This window comes from Schistosoma haematobium, chromosome 1 (assembly GCF_000699445.3).
Source record: "Schistosoma haematobium chromosome 1, whole genome shotgun sequence".
Lineage (NCBI taxonomy): Eukaryota > Metazoa > Platyhelminthes > Trematoda > Strigeidida > Schistosomatidae > Schistosoma > Schistosoma haematobium.
In genome coordinates, this window is record NC_067196.1 from 87110172 (window position 1) to 87132776 (window position 22605).

Genomic DNA, 22605 nt, shown 5'->3' on the forward strand with positions numbered 1-22605 from the left:
ACTTTTAAAAAAATTCTGTCCCCACCGGATACATATATGCCAGCAATAGACTGATCAATTATAGTCCTAAATAACAATGGAAAGATACAAGCAAACAATATCAAGTAGATTTTTGTTAATTATACCTGTATGATTTAATAATGATCGTTTCCCTGGATATGACAGTTGATCCTAATATTATAAACATGTTCTATATCTGTCAAAAACAAACTCATTATATAAGATATTTCTTTTTGTTATCGACTTAAAAATTATATCTAAAGTGTAAACTACAATATGTGACTGAGTTAAAACAAACAAACAAACAAACAATTCACTCAATGAAGTTGTAGTCATCTTAATTAATCTATACAGAATCTTTAGACTTAGAGTGGTGATATAACTGATGAAATATTTCAGTATCATTTCTGTTTTTTAGAAAGAATCTAAATTAACTAGTTGAAATCATGAGTCGATTGAAGGTTGACCACCATGGAAAACCTGGAAGTACTGGATGGCCGTTTCGTCCCAGTATGGGACTCCTCAGTAGTGCGCATCCACTGACTTCAAGAGACATTTCCTCGAGTTCTAGTGAGAAGCCGTTACCAGTGGAGTTCTACCAGGTCTCTTGTGAGATATCAACTCACTGAAAACAATGGTGGTCGGTGGCGCAACTTCGTGGATTGGTTGAAGTTAGACATTAACACCATTGGGTGCCGGCCGGCTCAGTGGTCCAATGATTAGGCGCTCGCGCGCGATACTGATAAGTCCTGGGCTCAAATCTCGCGGGGAGCGGTGTCGTGGATGTAGACTGCTGAGGAGTCCCACAATAGGACGAAACGGCCGTCCAGTGCTTCGAGGTTTTCTATGGTGGTCTAGCTTCAATTGACTCATGATTTCAACTAGTGAAATTTCTAAAAAAAATCTCCACAAAACCCTTTCTGATAATCTAAATGAATTTCTTATAATCAATAAATAAACACTCTGCACTACATTACCTTTCATAAAAATCTACATATTGTAAAAGCACAGCTAACATTGCATTTCCACATTTGAGATGAATGTATTCCAATGATTACAGTTTATTCTGATGAATGAAATGAAGTACATTTCACGGCAAAAATTATCACATTTGACTTCATTTTTTTATATTGATACAAGATTTAATCGTAACTAGATAAGTAGTCGAGTTGAGTGTTTGATTAAGATCATCGATCGATTGATGTTAGACCACCAATGATAACCGTTTCGTCCTAGTATGGAACTCCTCAGAAGTGCGCAATCACAATCCCGCTCGCATGATTACCTCTAATCACTATGTTACCTGTCTAAAAACCCTTTAAAAAAACACTAGCATTCTATAGTGATGATGATTATTACCGAATTCAAATCAAATATGTATTTAGTGAAAATTTTTTGCAACGTTGAATATTTCTGGTAAAGGATTCTTTACCGTTTTCGACAATATTTTAGTGAACATAACAATTATTATTATTAATATCGACAATATAAAGCGGACTGTTTGCTATTGTTGTGAATTCTTTGGACAGATACATAAAAGTTGAACGCATATACTATGGTAATTATTGCTAGTTTATATTCTAATGCGATGGACTACAATGCAAAGTCGTGTATGGAGGACATCTAACAGATGTATTCCAAATAATGACCGGATTCAGACAAGTTTCCTTACTATCCCCCTTCCTCTATCCTATGGTGGTCTACTGGATTATGAAGACCATGACATCTGATGGAAAGCACGAAATACTTCTTTATATACTCAAATGTTCATGTCTTGATTTAGTTCAAGCTGACCATGCTGACACAAATATTTATGTCCTACAACAAATTTTTGTACTTGTTCACACTGTTATACAAACTAGGAAGATTGCTACTTAGACTTAATCATAAGAGCTTTAACATAACCGTCGTCGATGCTAACAAATTCAAACGATCAATCTTTATTGAAATTTCGATTCCTTTCAAATACTAATCTCAATATTACTGATATGAACAAATTGGTTCTATTTTTATTAAATGCTAATGTTGTGATTTGAACCTGATACACATCACTTAAAACATCATTTATTTTATTTATTTATTTGAAGACATAAATATTGGTATAAGGGGGCACCAGATATATATGCGCCACACAAAACAATGAGAATTCTAAGAGAGAAAAAAAGGTAAGGTGCATGTAAGAAAAAAAGAACAATAACGACCACAGATTAGTGTAGGGTAGTGTGTATTAATAACAGGAATAATAATAATAATAATAATAATGGGGGAAACGGAAAGGTACAACCAGAAGAATTCTTTCAGTTAAGGAAGAAACAACCACTTTTTATGAAGAAAGTAAAAGAAGGTTACAGCAGGATCGCCACTGGCTTCTATTCTGAGCCATATCTGATAACGTCTCTAGCCACTGTGTTGCACCATCTCTCGGACCCCAGTCAGGGAGTCTTTAAGGACCAACAGAAACCAGTCCTGTACAGCTTCGTTTCATACCACGATACCGTGTCATACACTGACCACCTCTCCGCTTCTTCCAACCAGTCAGTCCCAGAGTCGGCAAATAATGCACGACGTGGAATTCTCTGCGACGACATTCGGAGAACATGTCCAAGCCACCGAAGTCGGTGTTTTAAGAAGGTAACAACAATTAAATTATCGTCTCTGCACCCGAACACATGATACCGAACCTCTGCATTACTAACATGGTGTTGCCACTGGATGTCAGCAATCCTTCGGAGACAACGATGATCGAACACCGAGAGTCGTCTAACGTCCTCAACTCGGAGAGGCCAGGTTTCACAAGCATAGAGCAAAACTGCTCTCACCGACGCGTTGTAGATCCGACCTTTTACAGCCAGACTAATATCACGAAGGCGCCAAAGATGTCCCAGATAGGCATTAGCCACTGTGGATTTCACTATACGTGCATTGATCTCATCAGTCACGCCACCACCAGCACTTATTCAGCTACCTGGATACACGAACTTCTCGACTACTTCTATCTGCTCACCATCCAGGGTGAGTACAAGATTAGAATCCTGCCATTATCAATGCATAATCCACTGTGCTACTACTAGTAAAGTTTGCAATAATAGGAAATAAGTTATAGTTTCAATCTGAATAGTAACTTACTTACGCCTGTTACTCCTCATTGAGGAGCATAGGTCGCCCACCATCACTCTCCATCCAACCCTGTCTTGGGAAATCCTTTCCAGATCTTTCCAGTTTTTATTCATCCTTTTCATATCTGCTTCTATTTCCCGACGTAATGTGTTCTTCGGGTCACCTCCTTAGCTGAGAGCTAGTTTGTTCTCTCCCACAGAAGGTTGTTACTGATGGTATCCGGCCAATGAATGTTGCTTATCTTACATAGATAACTAACTATAAATACTTGTACTATCTTGATGAATATTAACACTAAAACAAAAGTATATCCAATCAATTAGTCATGATTTATATGAAATACGAGTCTTGTTATTCACCATTATACAAGGTATATTATATTACTGATAGTTTATTTCAGTGTTGATATGTAGTAACCAGTCAATGATTTCACCATGGAAAAAATAGAAACGATTAATTTTACTTCATAATTCGTAGTAATTGTAACTAGTCATGATTTATATGGATAATCAAACCTTATGACAGATCTCTTTTTTAACCAAACATTATTTACTTATTTAGTGATTAATGAAGTTACTCTCTTTTTTGTTTGTCTGTTTGTTTGTTTGTATTTTCATATTTGGTATCGTCCTATCCATTATTGTATCTATATATGTACTTCTGTTGAAATGATCTGACGTCATTTAGTCTTGTATTTTTTTCTTATCTGTCATTTTTAATGGATTACGAAATAATTATGGATATGATTGTAGTTAATTGTAATACAATTAACCACCACCACCAACAACAACAAAATGTATTTTGGTACACGATATGTTTTAATTACGCTCGGTTTTACTTCGTCCACATGTATGGGATGTTAATTTACCTTAAACGAATATCTACACTAGATTCCCTTCCCAGTGTCTATTCTACAAGGCTTCAGTATAACTCAGATGATCAAGAACACGTGATTAGCCTGACCACAGCGTAAATATATTTCCACACCAAAAACCCAACACAATCCAACAACAATGATTAATCAATCAATCAATAATAATAAGGATAGGGGAATATATAACTCATTTGACACTTGTCAGACTATCTACATGTTTGACTAAGCAAACAATCAATCATTATCATTCGCGCCCACACATCAATATATGGTAACTAAAACAATCTGAAGTAATAAATTCATAATTTTAAACTTTTTGTTTAGTATAAAAATGAATTAAAAAGATAATTAAGACATTCGAACCTACTAAATCTTCACTGTGTCCTTTACTCTTCTTAAAAATTTCATATCATGGAAACGGTTTGAATGAAACATGTTTTTCTTCAGAGAGGGGAGGGGATTGTGGAGATTGTAATAAATTTTAATAAGTGAATTCATGAGTTGATTAAAGCTAGACCATCATGAAAGATATAGAAACACTGAATGACTGGTTGTTTTCGTCTTTTAAACATTTCCAGGAAGTGTATAAACTAAAAATAGACAAAATTTGTCACGTTTTTCAACTTTTTCACTTATCTTAAATCGTTTTACAATTTATGGAAGGCTTTTTCCAGTTATCGTCAAGGGAACAACATCTGGCTTTAAGAGGTATTTCCTGGAGTTCTAGTGAGAAGCTGTGACCAGTGGAGTTTAATGAGGTCTGTTGTGGGATAGTTATTCACTGAAGACAGAGGTGGATGTGTCGCTCAATTTCATGGATTAATTGAAGTTAGAAATTAAAATCATTGGGTGCCGTCTCAGTGGTGTAGATGTTAAGAGTTCGTGCGCGACACCGATAGGTCCTGAGTTCGAGTCCCTCGGGGCGGTATCATGGATGCGCACTGCATGGGAGTCCCATAATAGGACGAGCCGACCTTGCAGTGCTTCCATATTTTCTATGGTGGTCTAGTTTCATTTGACTCATGACCTCAACTATTGGAAGAAACTGAAATGTTACTTAGAAGCATTAGAAATGTGGTTTATTCCAAATGTTAACTTTCATAATTACACAAACTTTCAAATGTCATAACTTAATTAGTTGGGATTTCAACTGTCTAGATTTTTAACCTGAATAATTCAACAAACTTGACATGATAAGAACTTCATCTCTCAATAAGTATATTTAAGATAAAAGTCAGAATGATTCTATCCATTAACACAATACTTTAATTTTTAGAATGAATCTTCGCTTTCGTAGGATTTTTGCATAGCAAACGACAGGTCAATATGAAGAATAGTAGAAATGTTTACATTAAACTAGCAATAAAATTGTAGTGATTTTTCTACTTGGATTCAAATGTAAACTAACATTTTCTAATGAATAGTTATTTCACGCTGAATGCCATTGAAAATGGTTGCTTAGTAATCTTGCCAAAGATTAAGAGAATCGATGTTCCAAGTTTGAAAATCGTGTATAGCCTGGGTTTAGGAACAAGAAACACCGAATCCTGGATTATTGGTTCAAAAATGACTTGTTCACCTCATAACTTGAGGGATTTAAGTTAGATTTATGTCTGTGTTACGCATGTGCACTGAAGGGGAGTCTTTCATTGGCATGAAAAAGTCATACAGTATTTTTTCGGTTTACAACAGTCATGTGAGCAAAGTCAGTTCATAACGTAAAATACAAAATAATGTGGAACAATTATGGTAGCATGATTGAAGAATTATAATTAGTTTTCACACTTAGGTTGATTTACTTAAGCATTACTTTCATTTCATAGCAACTTGTATAAGTCTGAGTGTTCTCCAGTTGCACATTGATTACTTTCTTCTCTTTATTTTTTAAGTCAGTCTCTTCTGGCACATTCTAAAATGTGATGCTTTTCATTTCAATCCATAAAAATAATTTCAAAGATTTGGTTAGAATAGCATCTAATAATATTATAGAATACAATGTAATGTAGTTGCCAGTAGAGTCTAGGACGTGCGTTCCATCGTATTCATGATTTGTCAGCTGGACCTACCTTCATCTGAGTTAAATTTCACTCTGGGACTTGAACATAGTACCGTTCGCTTTAAGCTTCATCATGTTCGCCTAGCTACTAAATGTACAATGCCTATGAATTTTAGTTAAATGTACAATATATTAGATTATTCTGTTTCTGATCATCTGACTGAATTTTGATCAGTTTTTAGTATTGCAATCATCGATTAACATCATCAATGTGATTCGGTAGCTGATATCATTTGTTAATGAGAAAATGAATTCACATCATTCAAAATTCTAAATGAAACTACTTAAATTAATGTTAGTAGTACGTTTTTATGTGTTGATAGAATACATCACTTTTTTCGATGTCCTAGTGAAATCTGGTATAGAGAAATACATCATTAAAAGTAGATATTTTGGGAGAAGAAACATGACTGTTATAAACAATTAGATACATTAATTTGAACACTATATTAGTTTGTATGCTACTTCTTGGTTCATATTATCGTTGAAAATAGAGCATCACATGTAACATCCACCTGACGAGTCCCAAATAGGACGAAACGCGCGTCCTGGATTCTACTACTAGCCACTATCCATCATTGCTTACAAAAAACAGTTTTATCGTTTTATCTTTTTTGTATTTGTCTTCAGGGGATCAAAAACATGTCAACATATAAATACTGACAATCATTACCATTTTCATTGTCTTACTTACCAATGTCTATTTCTTAATGTTATGTATTCATTCAATAATAGATAAGTCTGTGAGTATCGGATGAGAAACCATGACTTCATTTATATTATTCATAATTAATTCTTGTTTTGATTTATCATGTAGAAAGAAGAAGTATCTTAAAAGTTTATTTTTTCTTTCTGTTATTTACCATAATATTACAATCATTCATAATATTATCATATTCATTTGTTGATTGTGTTTTATGTTTACTTATTTTCTATTTCAGTAGAAATGAACAAATTATCATTAATACAATTGTTTATATTCACTTTTGTTATCTTAACAATAAACATAAACGGTGCTGTAAGTTGATTTGTTCATTATTACTTTGTGTAAATACTTGAATTATGAATTATGTTTTTTTAGTATTATCATTATGTCATAAGTAGTATAACAAGTGGGAATGAAAATATCATCTTTACTGAAATGATAAATATGATCGAATAAAGATCTTACTCCAAAGGAGAGGAAGCTAACACAAAGTAAATCATTAGGAATGTTAAAGCTTGTGGTTGTAGTAAAATGACATTCTGTTACATCTTCAAACCTTTATGTTTTCGATTATTGCTTATACTTATACTACCTCTACCACTATGAGAATTGAATCGACAACTGTATCTCTGTGCCAATGTGGTATGGCAACTCGAACTGATGTATGTACGTACAAAGTTCTAGGTTGTTACTGACTGACTGAATGACTGATATCCAAATTGACCAATTTTGAAAAAGTTTGCTTTCATTTACAGTAAGGGTGAAAAAATCCCCTTCCCTCCAATAAAAACAGTAAAAATCTCTCGTATAAACCATCAAAATTAATTTCATTTTGTATTGTTTGTTTGAATCTTCCCATTGATGTTTACGACTACAATTGATCAGTCTCGTAGTAATATAAGTGAATTCTGTACGAATTGCCTCGATATTACCCTAAGTCACAGACATTAGAAAAGATGGATAGTGGCTAGCAGTAGAAGCCATGACTCGCGTTTCTTCCTATTTGGGACTCGTCAGCTGGCTGTACCTGCATCCTAGAGTTGGTTTTCACTTCGAAACTCGAACCCAGTATTGTTCGATTCAAACAACATCAAGCTATTCGCTTAGTCACTGATTTAAAGCATATGCTGTAAATAAAAATGTACAGGCACTTATACATCTCAATCTATATTCTTATACATATAGCTGAACCAAAGACAATACAAACTTTAATGTATAGTAAACTACAAATATTTGTATTTCATAGAATACAGAATTCACATGAAAAAAGAAAATTGAATTTATGTTTGATAGTTGAATTCATGGGTAAATTGAAGTTAAACCACCATGAAAACCTGGAAGCACTGGACGGCGATTTCCTCCCAGTATTCGCATCCACGATCCCACCGCACTTAATATCTAGACCACTGAACCGGCATCCAACAGTGTAAAAGTCTAACCTCGACCAGAAAAAATATCGGAAAATTCTAATCTCATATATACCATGTCATATGGTATAATTAGATGGAATTAACTGTTCCACTTTCAAGAGTGTACGACCTTTACTACATTGCGTAACTCGTACTAGCTAAAAGATCAGAAGGTAATCGATATTTGAATAAGAATTTATTAGCGATTAAGTTTTATATAATCTCAGTGGTTGAGATTATGAGTCAACTGAAGCTAGATCACCATGGAAAAACTGGAAGCACTGGACGGTCGTTTTGTCCCATTTTGGAACTTTTCTGATACTAATCAATATATGCCTACTAGTGACTGGCTTCAAGAGGTATTTCCTGGAGTTCTAGTAAGAAGCAGTAACCAGTGGAGTTCAATAAGGTCTGTTGCGAGATATTAACTGATTGAAGACAATGGTGGAGGTGTCACTGAATTTCATGGATTAATTGAAGTTAGAAATTAACACCATTGGATGCCTTTTCAGTTTGCGTTCGTGCTCGGGACCGATATGTCCTGAGTTCGAATGGCACTAGGCGGGATTATGGATGTGTATTATTGAAGAGTCTCATCCTAAAACAAAACAGCGATCTAATGCTTTCAGGTTTTCCGTGGTAATGTACTTTCGATTAATTCATGCATTTAACTATCAAATAACTAATATCTCCATAAAACCCTCTTCTGATTTCATGTTTTGTTTTCTTATCTCAAGTAATAACAATCATTCATTAATTATAATTTATTCTTATCATTAATAACAGTCAATATAATTAATATTCAAGGGACATATCTTTCAATTTATTAACTTTCAATAAGGAGGATCTATATCTAAGAAAATCTCATTCATTTATTATGCTTATAAAATACATTTTTTACATTAGGGAAGAAAAGGATAACGGAAATTGTATTATTTCCTTGTCATGTCCATATGATTATTATTATCTTTCTGTTGTTAGTTTAATTACATGGAATAGTATTGATAATTAATATAGAACAACACTTAGCTAATCACTAATTTATATTGATATTGAAATCAATGATGAATGACAATGTCAATATTCTTAACCCTCTCCCCCCTCCCTTCTGTAGAAAAAAAAGAAATAAAATATCAGTTACTAGGTAGTTATAAATAATTCACTTTCCGGAAGTATTTTATTATTCAACTGTTGATATTCTGATTTGATTTATGTTAATTAGATAATAATTAAATTGTGGTTAGTGAGATTAATATCATATACCGGAATATTTATGATTCAAAACACTTTTTTCTTAAAAAAACCCGTATTTTTATCGTTGAAATCATGAATCCGTTGAAATTAGATCACCATGGAAAATCCGGAAGTGCTGGATGGCTATTTCGTTCTATTGTGGGACTGCTCAGCAGTGCTCATCTACGATACCACCTCGTGGGATTTGAACACAGGATTTATCGGTCTCGCGCATAATCACCGGTGAACGGCGGCGCAACTTCATGAATTAGTTAAAGTTATACATTGACACCGTTGGATACAGGTTCAGTGGTGGGATTCGTACACAGGATCTATCGGTCTCGCGCACGAACGCTTAACCTCTAGATCACTGAACCGGCATCCAATGGTGTTAATATCTAACTTCAACTAGCTTCAATTGAATCAAGATCTCAACTATTAAAATTACTATAATATTCATAAAAACCCCTTCTGATATTTTTGTCGGCTATAAAAATTTTAATGGAGACTAAATTTGTTTTTGACTACATGAGAGGTTTCTTTCTTTTTTTTAAAAAAGAACAAGATGGATATAATTTAGCTTTTTGAACTTTTAAAGCTTAGATGAATACCGGTGGTGATTTTATGCCTTTTCAATAAAGTGATGCCAATATTTCATTGTCTTCTTGGATACCATTATCAATACATAGTTCAGATAGATGTTAGTTCAGATAACAAAACATTGATAAAATCAGAGTTATGGGACGACATTAAATAATGGCTAAAGCATTCATACACTGGTTTATACAACTATAATTTGTTACTTTATTATTAATAATAGCTTTGTTTCACACTAGTTATCATTTATTTTATGTTATGTCATTGTGGTTGCTGATGGTAATTGACCGAAATGGTGAAGTAGGGTCAATATTATTTACCATTATGATATATAACCCTTTCAGATGACTAGAAACCGTGATTAGAGAACTAATTTTTAATTTTATGTAGAAAAAATCATAAAATCTATTAACCCAATCAGATTTTCATAATTAAGTGCTGAATATGATACTGATCTAGATAAACAGTAAGTATTTTCTTCAATTATAGCCCATACGCTTACATTTGTAACGATAGATCAGTATCCTCTATACAAGCTTTCAAGCTAGGACCCTATGAATGGTACGGAACAATCAGTTATAAGTTAACCTGATATTTCATTAGTAGTGGATGTTATTTTCTTTAGTACCATTTGTGAGCCAATGAAAATTGTAAACAACCATGTTGCCTAATGACCCTTTATGCAAGGTTGTATACTTGAATAAAGTAATGAATGTGATACCTAAATTCAATATTCAAGAATTTGGAAATCACACTGAAATAAAATGTTAAACTATTTCACACATTTGTGAGATGAAACAGTAATCTAACTGTTAAAAATGTAAATATTTGTTTGCTTGAAAATGGGTTGTTGAGACCAGTTGGCTTGGTTGACTTATTTCATGCAGTCGATCGGCAAGTTCAGATTCAGATTTGTGTAGTAAGGGCAGAAGGCCTATTGACTATGTTATTACTTTTCTAGTATGTTTCTGTGAGTGTCTAGTCTTCACTTGAATTAGTTAATTGAAGGTGCAGACACCACTGCTTTGGGTAACAGGTTTGAAGCATTAAGACTCGGTGTGAAAACCTGTATGCCACGGGTAGTTTATTCGTTCCAGGCTTTTCTACTCGCCTGTTATTTCCTCTGAGATATCCCGATCTATTGAGAAGAAAATAAGATGATATATTAGACCCAAAATCATTTCTTAGTATTTTATAAATTAAATTCAGATGTTCTCTTAATCTGCGATAGGACAGAGAAAAGAGGTCTAGCTTTTCAAGCCGCTCTTGGTATAGCAAACCCTGGAGTTCTTGATTTGCACAGGTAGCTGCCCTCTGTACTTTTTCCATGATATCTGAATCACCTTTTAAACAGGGGCTCGTGGCTTGAACTCAGTTCTCAAGTTTAATTACAAAGTTATTCAGAAAACTGAGTTCTTGACTCAAAAATCTTTAACAAACTGACATTAGAAGATAGAGCGATTGGTTAGTGTAATGAAGGTCCTTTCATACAGTAAAATGACACACGTATATACATAACACTTCTAATACAAAGATAGACATGAATGAACATTCATTAAAATGCAAATGATTATTGGTTGAGTAGATTATTTACTAAATAATAAAACTAAGGCTCTGTCTATCAAGTTTAAATCTTACTAGCCATATCAATACAAAATTTCAGATTAAGACAATGTATGAAATTTTTGTAATAAGAAGTAAAGATTTTCCATTTGTGATGAAATTATTATTATTGTTTATTATCTTAACACATTGGCCTATGCTCCTTCACGAGGAATAACAGGTATAAGTAAGTTAGTAAGTAAAGTGAGTATTTTAACACATAGATATCGGTACAAGGAGGCACCAAATACATATGCGTCACACAAATCTCATTCGATATGTGTGAGGGCTGTGATACTGCCCGGGTCTCCTAACCGAAGCAGGTGGTTTTCTTAGGGGGCCACTCCTCGAGCCTTCGACCTGAAGGTCTGATCCACAAGGCAGTGGAGCATCGTAAGAAGATGCAGTCCCATGGAAGCCGGTGACCAACAATTGGTTCATACGCCATTTGTTCCTTCAGGATACTGGAGCCCATGTGCACCATTGGTTTGGGATCCGGTTAAAGCACCGGACATTCGCTTTTTGTCCTCTCATTTTCGTAAACAACAGTAGTGCCACGAGGAGGCAGTGAGTAGGACTCCCCTGGCAGAGGCTATATACGCGTGGCCATGTGAGAGCATTTCGAGAGGGAGAGCGGACTCTCCCCATTCTCGCCCGTACCAGGGCATTTGGGGGCCAAAAGGATAATTGGAAATGTATTTTACTAGTAGGTGTTTTTTATATTGAGCGAGCTAACAAAAGTTGAGTACATCAAGTGACGAAATGAAGACGCAAGTTATCATTATCTTTAATTAACTGATGAGGATATGATCCTTTTCTAAACAAACATATGATAATGTTACATTATTGGTTGTGATAAATTGTTTTAAAGATAATAAAAAGGTATTTAGATCTATACCTAAAGTCTACAATGTATTCAACAAATCATGCCTCAAAGAAAGCGTTGATGAACCCTTTGTAAATCACGAAAGTACTACGCCCTGTAGTGTCAGTTACTATGTTAAACCTATATAGCTTAGTCTAGCTTCTGGACAAGCCCCATTCATTTATTCTTCTTGAGTATTATTTTGATCTTGTTAAGTATTGGTTTATCAACTCTGACTGTTTTTATGTAAGCATATTTCTGTGCTTCTCTTATCCTATTCATCACATGTCAGTAACTTATTTTTGTTTGACTATAAAAATTGATTAACTATTGATTAAATAGAGTTGTCTCACATGCCTTCTCCACAGAGTGTCATTATGCTTTACTGTTTTCTCTTCGCTTCGTTTCTCCGCTCGTTCGTCTAGATCAACGATTGTATGAAATATATGTATTCAAAATTCATTCTCGTATTTGGATTATTTAATTCCGTTATTCACTAACGCTGATTAAATCGATAATCAAATACCAGGATAGACGACATGTATATTTCAATAATATTCCTATGATCCAATTGGAGTCACTTATCGGGCCACTAGATGACTATTCCAATTAGTTAACATCAGTAGCTCTGTTCAAATATCTGTCAAATTGATTATTGAGTTTCATACCATGCTCAGAAAGTATTACCTCTAAGATCTAATTATCTTCAACCTCTCCTGATAGATAGCAATATCATATTGTGGTTTATAGACTTAAAGTAAAGTATACTGGTGTTTCCATAATTATTGTATTACTACATGATATGATTATGGTCATATCTCACCTCCGACTATTTTCATCTATTTGGTGAAATTTAGTTATCACTATGGTATTACAAATTTATTAGGATTCTTTAGTTCACCTGGTAATAAAGTGTGTTTTTGCAAACCAAAAAAACTTATCTCTTTAAAAAATTGATCATTATATTATATAAGAAGACGGTTTCAACGGTAAGAAGTGATGAAAATAAACAAGATGACTAATGAAAAGAAATAAAACATTTAACGCTGAATGAAGTGATGATACACCATTGTTAAACCATAATTTTATAAACTTTGACCAGTCATCCCTTAGTCGAAGATTTTTATGTAATACAATTCTATTATTTGTATTGAAAGTAAATTATATTTCTAAATTTAAATCGTCTTTGATTGAGATCATGAACCGATTGATGTTAGACCACTATTGAAAACCTGAAAGCAGTGAACGGCCGTTTCGTCCTATTGTGGAACTTCATGGATTGGTTGAGGTTAGACATTAACACCATTGAATGCCAGCCAGACCAGTGGTCCAGTAAGTTAGGCGTTCGCGAGAGAGACTAAAGGCCCTGAGTTCGAATCCCGCGAGCCGTGATCGTGGGTGTACACTGCTGAGGAGTCCCACAATAGAATGAAACGGCTGTCCAGTGTTTCCAGGTTTCCAACGGTGGTCTGACATCAACCGGTTCATGATCTCAATCAAAAACTTAATAATCTCCACAACCCCTATACTGATAATTTATATTGTCTTTAGAATACAGATACATATGACAAACGTGCAAGTTTGGCATATTTCAAACGTCGAAGTGAAATATCCGATTCAACATCTGATTCACCATCTAAACGTGCAACATTATACTATTATAAACGTGGTCAATATGATCAACAACCAAGAGGAATACATGATATAAGACAAATTGCTGAAATTTGTCCATGTTTAAATAAAGATTATTTACATTGGCTTGAAGAAAATCTACTAATCAGTAAACATAATAATAATGATGACGATCATAATCTGGAATCAGAAAAACGTGCAAGTTTATCTTATTTCAAATAAAACATACAAATGTTAAACTATAAGTATTATGATTATTATTGTAAAAAAAAAGAATGAACAGTTACCAAATAACAAAAGCGTTAATACAAACAAAAAAAAGAAATTAATCTTTGAATTTTTCTGGACGATATCATAATGTTTACATTAATAAACTTATTGGAAGTAAACAAAATTGTTTTCATCTATTACTTTACTTACTTAAGCCTGTTACTCCCAATGGAACATAAGTTGTCGACCAGCATTCTCCAACCCACTCTGTCCCCTGGGCCTTCATTTCTAGTTCTATTTAATTGTTGTTTATTCTTCTCATGTCTCTCTCCATTTCTCGACGTAATATGTTCTTTGGTCTTCCTCTCTTCCTCCTTTGGCCTTCATGACTCCATGTGAGGGCTTGCTTTGAAACGCAGTTAGGTGCTTTCCTCAATGTGTGTCCTATTTACTTCCAGCACTTCTTCCTCATTTCTTGCTCCGCTAGCTCTGGTTTGTTCTCTCTCATAGTAGGCTGTTGCTGATATTGTCTGGTCAACAGTTCCGAATTATTTTGCGTAGACAGCTGTTGACAAACACTGGTATCTTTTGGATGATGGTTTTCGTAGTTGTCCAAGTTTCCGTCCCATACAGTAGAACTGTCTTGACATTTGTATTGAAAATTGTGACTTCGTTGTTGGTTGACAGTTGTTTTGAGTTGCAGGTGTTCTTCAGTTGTAAATATGCTACTCTTGCTTTGCTGATCCGTGCCTTCACATCTGCACCAGATCCACCGTGTTCATCAAGGATGCTGCCTAGATATGTAAAGGTTCCAAATCTTCTCCGTCAATTGTGATTCGATTGGTTCATGCTGTGTTGTATCGGAAAATCCTGCTTCTCCCTTTGTGTATATTGAGACCTACTGCTGCTACACTGGTCGTCTTCCCCTGCATTTGTTGTTGCGTGTGCAATTGAAGAGCTATATCATCTGCGAAGTCTAGATCGTCAAGCTGCATACGAGTTGTTCATTGTATACCATGCTCCCCTCAGATCTTTACGTCTTCATGATCCAGTCGATAACCAGGAGAAAGAGAAAGAGTGAGAGTAAGCATGCCCGATGCCGGTCTTTTCTTCGAATGAGTCTGTGAGCTGTCCTCCAGCAATTCGCATCCACGATCTCGTCTAGCAATATTCGAACACAGGATCTATAAGTCTCGCGAGCGAGCGCTTAACCTGTAGACTACTGAGCTGGTATCCAACGGTGTTAATGTCTAACTTAAACCAATCCATAATTTAATCTAATACAGAAATAATCATCGAGAATATTTAGTCAGTGAAAAAATCCATGGAATGGTTGAAGTAAATAATAATTTATACACTACAATATCTTACTTCATTATATAGTTTACACTCAGTGGATGCATAAAATACTGATTAGTTGTGCTTAAAGGGAATTTACAAAATCGTCAATTTCAGAGAAAAATCTTCGGCGAGACTATATTATATGAATGAAGCAATCAGGTATGAGATAATAAGTTTCGGATTTCGGCAAGAAATTCACTCATCCATTTGGTTAAATAGAGTTTTGGCATTATACCTGATGTTAGTTCGTGATAAAACCCTAAATCTAATTTCTAACCTTAATCATCAGCTTTAAATCATGATTCTGATTTTTCACACAGGTTTATAACCTTCATTTGGTCTTAGTTATTAGGTGTGTACTCTTAAGGTCAGTCTAGCGTCGCTCAGGGTCGTCTACAAATTATAGCATCATTAAATCTTCATGTTAAAACTCACTTTCCAAAAGAAACTATAGTTATCTTCTAAATGATGAAACGAGTAGTTCAATAAATCATGTTTCTGCTCTCAAATTTCATATAACAACTATGTAGGCTGGCATTTTAAACTGAAGGAATGTTAAAACTAAGTGTACAGTATATACTTGAATATTTTTTAAAAAAAATTATTATTTCTTGCTCAGGAATTTATTAATTTGATATGTAGATGAACTCTATGGAAGGTTCATTTGTCTGTCAGATATTGTAACTCGCTAATTACACAATCTGCTAAAAATATTTATGACTGAGATCATGAACCGATTGATGTTAGGACCACCAGTGGAGCTAATCCGTATCGGGTAGAAACAGGTGTCTACCTCAGTACAATGGAAGATGGTCGCGCAACATCATGAATTGGTTGAGGTTAGACACTAACACCATTGGATGCCAGCCAGATCAGTGGTCCAGTAGGTTAAGCGTTCGCGAGCATGACTTAAGGTCCTGGGTTCGAATCCCGCGGGCGGGATCGTGGATGCGCACTGCTGAGGAGTCCCACAATGGAACGGAACGGCTGTTCAGTACTTCCAGGTTTTCAATGGTGGTCTAACATCAATCGGTTCATGGTCTCAATCAAAAATTAATAATCTCCACAACTCCTAAACTGAAAAATATTTATGTAAATGAACGATGAGAGTATAATTTATGGACGACCTTTGAGTAACGCTCGACTGACTTTGAGAACGTTCATCTACTTACTAGGGCTAAATGAGAGTTATAAATCAGTGTGAGGAATTATAATTATGATTTACATTTGATGATCAAGGTTAGGAATTAGATTTAGGGTTTTTATTACAAACTAATATTGGTTATAATGTCAAAATGATATTTGACCAAAATGAGTGATAGAACTTCACGACTGTTATCCTAAATCTGATGGATTTGTTCATAAATTGTAGTCTGAACGAATGAACTTAAGAAATGTCCTTGTCACTAAAATAGATCGATTTTATTTTTTCATGTTAGAAAATCGAAAACATTTACAGAAGACAAACTGTTTCTTTATTCCTTGTACTCCAATCAAAGGTTGAACATTATACAGAACTTTTGTAAAGTTGATTAAAAATGAAAATTATGAAAGTAAGACTATAAATAAAGACATAGTCGTATATAGATACAATTAAATCATAAAATTAGTAAGTACTATATGTTGTATTACTTTACTTGCTTACTTTACTTACGCCTGTTACTCCTCGTGAAGGAGCATAGGCCGCTCACCAGCATTCTCCATCCAACCCTGTCCTGGGCAATAATTTCCAGCTCCTTCCAGTCATTATCCATCTTTTTCATATCTGTTTCGATTTTCCGACGTAATGTGTTCTTTGGCCTTCCTCTTTTCCGCTTCCCTTCAGGATTCCAAGTTGGGGCTTGACTCGTGATGCAGTTTGATGATTTGCGTAGTGTATGTCCTATCCATTCCCATCGTATTTTCCTAATTCCCTCTTCAGCTGGAAGTTGGTTTGTTCTCTCCTGTAGTAGGCCGTTGCTGATGGTATCTGGCCAATGGATGTTGAGTATCTTGCGTAGACAGCTATTTATAAATACTTGTACTTTCCTAATTGTGGTTGTTGTAGTTCTACAAGTTTCAGCTCCATACAGTAGAACTGCCTTGACGTTCGTATTGAAGATTCTCACTTTGATATTGGTCGACAAACATTTGTTTTGAGTTCCATATGTTCATCAATTGTAGGAATGCTGTCCTTGCTTTACCAACCCTCACCTTTACATCTGCATCTTAACCACCTTGTTCGTTGTTTATGCTTCCCAGGTGTGTGAAGGATTCCACATCTTCCAGAGTTTCGCCATCAAGAGTGATTGGATTGCTGTTCTCCGTATTGCATTTAAGGACCTTGGTTTTCCCTTTGTGTATGCTGAGGCCTACTGATGCAGAAACTGCTGCTACACTGGCTGTCTTTATCTGCATTTGTTCATGTGTATGCGATATGAGGGCTAGGTCATCTGCGAAGTCCAAATCGTCTAATTGGTTCTGAGCTGTCCATTGTATTCTGTGTTTTCCCTCAGATGTTGAGGTCTTCATAATCCAGTCGACCTTTAGAAGAACAAGGGAGAGAGTAGACATCCTTGTTTGATTCCGGCCCTTACGTGGAATGCATTTGTCAGCTGTCCTCCATGCACGACATTGCACCGTTGTCCGTCGTATGAGTTCCGGATAATGTTGGAAATCTTCTCAGGAACTCCATAGTGTCGAAGAAGTTTCCATAATGTCCTCCTATCTACACTGTCGAATGCCTTTTCATAATCGATGAAGTTGATGTACAGTGACGAGTTCCACTCAACTGATTGTTCGACGATGATCCGTAGTGTTGCAATTTGGTCTGTGCACGACCGATCCTTACGGAATCCAGCTTGTTAATCTCGAAGTTGGGCGTCTACTGCATCCTTCATCCGGTTCAGCAACACTCTGTTGAAGACTTTCCTTGGTATTGACAGTAGCGTAATGCCTCTGTAGTTTTCACATTTGCTCAGATTTCCTTTCTTTGGAATCTTGACGAGGTGTCCTTCTTTCCAGTCCATCGGCACTTGTTCCTCCTCTCGAATCTTTTTGAATAGAAGGTGAAGCATGTTTGCAGTTACTTTGATATCTGACTTCAGTGCTTCAGCTGGTATGTTGTCGGGTTCTGCTGCTTTCCCGTTTTGATTTGTCTAATCACCATTATGATTTCTTCCTTCGTTGGTGGGTTTGACGTCTATGGGAATATCTGTGTGTGCTGTTTCGATGTCTGGTGGATTCATCGGAGTCGGCCTATTCAGGAGTTCCTCGAAGTATTCTACCCATCTGTTCCGCTGTTGTTGAATTTCAGTGATTGGCATGCCTTCTTCTCTGTCTTTGACCGGTCTCTCTGGTTTACTGTATTTCCCTGATAGTTTCTTCGTTGTATCGTAAAGCTGTTTCATATTTCCTTCTCTTGCAGCTTTTTCGGCCGTCGTTGCTGGTTCTTCTACGCACTTCTCCTTGTCGTCTCTAGTGCTTTTCTTCACTTGTTTGTTTGCTTCTATGTATTGAGTTTGTGCTTGGACCTTCTCTGCTCGTGTTCGGCTGTTGTTAATTGCTGTCTTCTTGTTCTTCCTTTCTTTGATCTTGTCCAGTGTTTCTATAGAGATCCATTCCTTATGATTATGCTTCTTGAGGCTTAGAACCTCTTGACACGTTAAAAATAATGCTTCTTTGATACCTTTCGAGTTATCCTCCATAGTAGTTTCTTCTTCCTTCAGTAGATCCTGTAAAGCCTGGAACCTGTTGTTGAGAGCTATCTTGAATTCACTGAGTTTGTCAGTACCTCGAAGGAAGGCTGTATTTAACCTTCGTAGTGCTGGTTGTCCAGTTGTCCAGTGCTTCTTTAGCTTCAGCTTTAAATTGGCCACAACTAGGTGGTAATGTGAAGCTATGTCAGCTCCTCTCTTGGTTCTCACATCTTCCACTGTCCATCGGAATTTTTTGTTGATGCAAGTTTGATCTATCTGGTTCTCTGTAGTGTGGTCCGGTGAGATCCATGTAGCCTTGTGTATACGCTTGTGTGGAAATATTGTGCCCCCTATGACCAATTTGTTGAATGCACACAGATTCGCAAATCTTTCTCCATTTTCGTTTCTGTCGCCCAGCCAATGCATGTCGTCCCATGATATCTTCATATCCAGTGTTGTCTATTCCAACTTTGGTATTTAGATCTCCCATCAGAATGGTTAGGTCCTTTCTTGGGCATTTCTCTATGATTGATTGTAGCCTCTCATAGAATTGATCTTTAATTTCGTCGTTGCTATCATTGGTGGGTGTATAACACTGGATAATATTCATTAATATCCCCTCCTTCTTTGTTTTGAATGATTCTTTAATGATTGTGGATCCGTGAGATTACCATCCTACAAGTGCATTTCGTGCTACTTTGGACAGCATCAGAGCGAATCCGTGAGTGTGTTGAGCACTTTCCTCTTCGTGACTGGAGTATAGCAGCATCTCTCCGATTCCGTGGATTGGTTGAAGTTAGACATTAACATCGTTGAATGCCGGCCAGCTCAGTGGTCTAGATGTTAAACGTTCGTACGTGAGACCGATAGGCCCTAAGTTCGAATCTCGCGAGGCGTGATCGTGGATGCACACTGATGAAGAGTTCCATACTAGGAAGAGACGGACATCCAATCCTTTCAGGTTTTTCATGGTAATCTGGGTTTAATTGGCTCTTGAATTCAACTATTACATTCATACATAATAAAGTTAACTATTTCATAATGTAGTCCCACCAATCCTGTGAACAGATTTTTGTTTAAGCATTATTTTTTAAAGAATCAAGTAATCATTTTGTGAACACATATGAACCATGAGTAAACATGGTTAGGTTATCATTCTAAATTATGTTATGAAAGTAATTACGATGAAAGATCGAGTCTGTGCAAATAGAAAGTCATGTAATATTAGTAAGTTATCAACAGATTATAATTGGAATGGAGTAAGGTAATTAAAATGTTTTTGTTACAATAATTAAAGATAATAGAATGGTTAAATGAAATGAAGTGGTGTCAGGAGCAGTTATAAATAAGTTCGTAGGGATATGAAGGAGAGAGGGGGTTATTTTCAAATACGAAATATAGCAATAATAATAATGATTTAAGGCCATGACAAAGATAAGGATAAGACGCACTTCTATTATACACACAGTTATAGCTTCGTTCCATGGATACGAAGAGCCTCTGTTGTTTTAGGAGTTGGATAAGAAGAAATCTAGATAGATTCGGACGAATTGTATAAAAAAACGTGATTTCAACCTATGGATCAGTGGAGTAATTGTAATCGATTAAATGTTCAAAAATGGAACTTCTAAGTGCTTTCATCTAACTCTTGTAGGACCACACTAGGATGTGTTCTTGTACAGCTTGATAATAACTTCGTTGAAGAGATTCCTTTGCTAAATTTCGTGTTTGTAACGGCTTGTTTGCCTTTTTCATTTAAAACATTTCTTTTAAAGCAACTTCGTTTCTTGACTTCCTAATTTGATATATCGATGGCAACTAAGAAGGTAAAAACGAGCTAGTTGACTGATATATAAGGTTTGTAGAAATAATCATGCAGCTTCATTGTATGTATGAGGCAATAAATAACTAAAATATTTTAAATATGCTAGAATATAACCGTCTTACTATACTGTACAATGTGAAATAACATTCGTTTGCTCGACTTCAAATGAGAAAATAACACGTTTGTTGAGGAGAGATTTGTAGATCCCTGAAAGCATTCGGACTGTTTACCGAGTCATGTTCGCTGCAAATACGACAAAATATAAAGTTGATGAGAACAGAAACCGATATTTTTGAACGCTCAACTAGAATTCAAACTTTGCTGTGTTAGACTGATTGCAAAATTTTATCTCTATGTTCATCATCTTATATGCTCGTCATGATAATGTCAATTAAATGACTTAAAGCCCTATCGATACTCGATATCATGGGATTTTGACTTGTCGTAAAATTGCAGTGGATTGTGCCATAAGAGAAACCCGTTGATGGTGGTTTTTAAAACGGCAATTTAGTTTGCTTAAAATGAGCTTAGTTTTAACTGTCATATTAGCTTTTGTAACTGCTGGAGCTACGTCTGCTTGTTCGTAATCTAGATTTTTATTTGTTTCTGAGTGTAAGATCCATTTTGAATGTTTTGTGTGTGAAAATCCCTCCATGTATACACCTGTGTTTATTCCTATTGATTCCTTTAGCTGTACATTTTTTAGTCCCTTTGATTCGATTTGAGTTGTTAATATTTGTATTTTATTATAGTTTTTATTTTTCTTACGCCTTCACTAAGTTTCCGTGTTTCTTCCTGAACTGTATTTATGTTATTTTACTTGATACTTAGTCTTGGCGGCAGCCATATTGGTTTGCTTCTCCTTTTGCTTGCGTTGCTTGTATCTACTAGAATTGTGCATTTCTGATTGTGAATTGAGGGATTCTCCCAGAATTGGGAACCCTCCATGTCATAAAGCAACCAAATATTATCTTTCAAACGAATCTGTGCGTGCTCTATCCAGACAGGATAGAATGGCATTTATTTGTTGTGTTCGGTAATTTTCTCGCATCTCTTACCAACTTATTTATTGTAAATTAGATTTGATTAATTGAACAATTATTGGTTGAGTAGCTGGGTAGTCATATTTGTTTAAGTAACATTGTACATTTGAATTTATGATGAATATTAAAACCGTCATTTTGCCCAATTACTTTGTCTTGACTTCAACCGGGCAAGGGCGCGTATCTAACCCACCTAGACAGCTATTCTTCAGTCCAAACCTTAGTTTAGATCTTACATTAATTATCTGTGATAACTTTTATCTACTAACTGAGTATTGATAATTGATAGTCTAGATGGTGACCTCACTATTCTGATTTACTCGACTCTATTGTCCAATGTAGTAATCGGCTAAAATTATACATAGAAGATAACGATAAATAATAGAATATTTGTGTTTCACCCACCTACTGTAGACGG

General features: G+C 35.4%; 1 protein-coding gene across 1 annotated transcript in view; it reads left to right on the top strand.

Annotated features, from left to right (window-relative positions):
- Nucleotides 1-14485, top strand: part of MS3_00002364 (uncharacterized protein) — a 43091-nt gene extending 28606 nt beyond the window's left edge. Inside the window, exons 2-3 of the mRNA XM_051209931.1 lie at nucleotides 6989-7065; nucleotides 14011-14485. Coding sequence (XP_051075418.1) covers nucleotides 6994-7065; nucleotides 14011-14313 — 375 coding nt within the window. The 5' untranslated portion in view covers nucleotides 6989-6993 and the 3' untranslated portion in view covers nucleotides 14314-14485. The remainder of the gene's footprint in view (nucleotides 1-6988; nucleotides 7066-14010) is intronic.
- Nucleotides 14486-22605: the final 8120 nt, after the last annotated feature.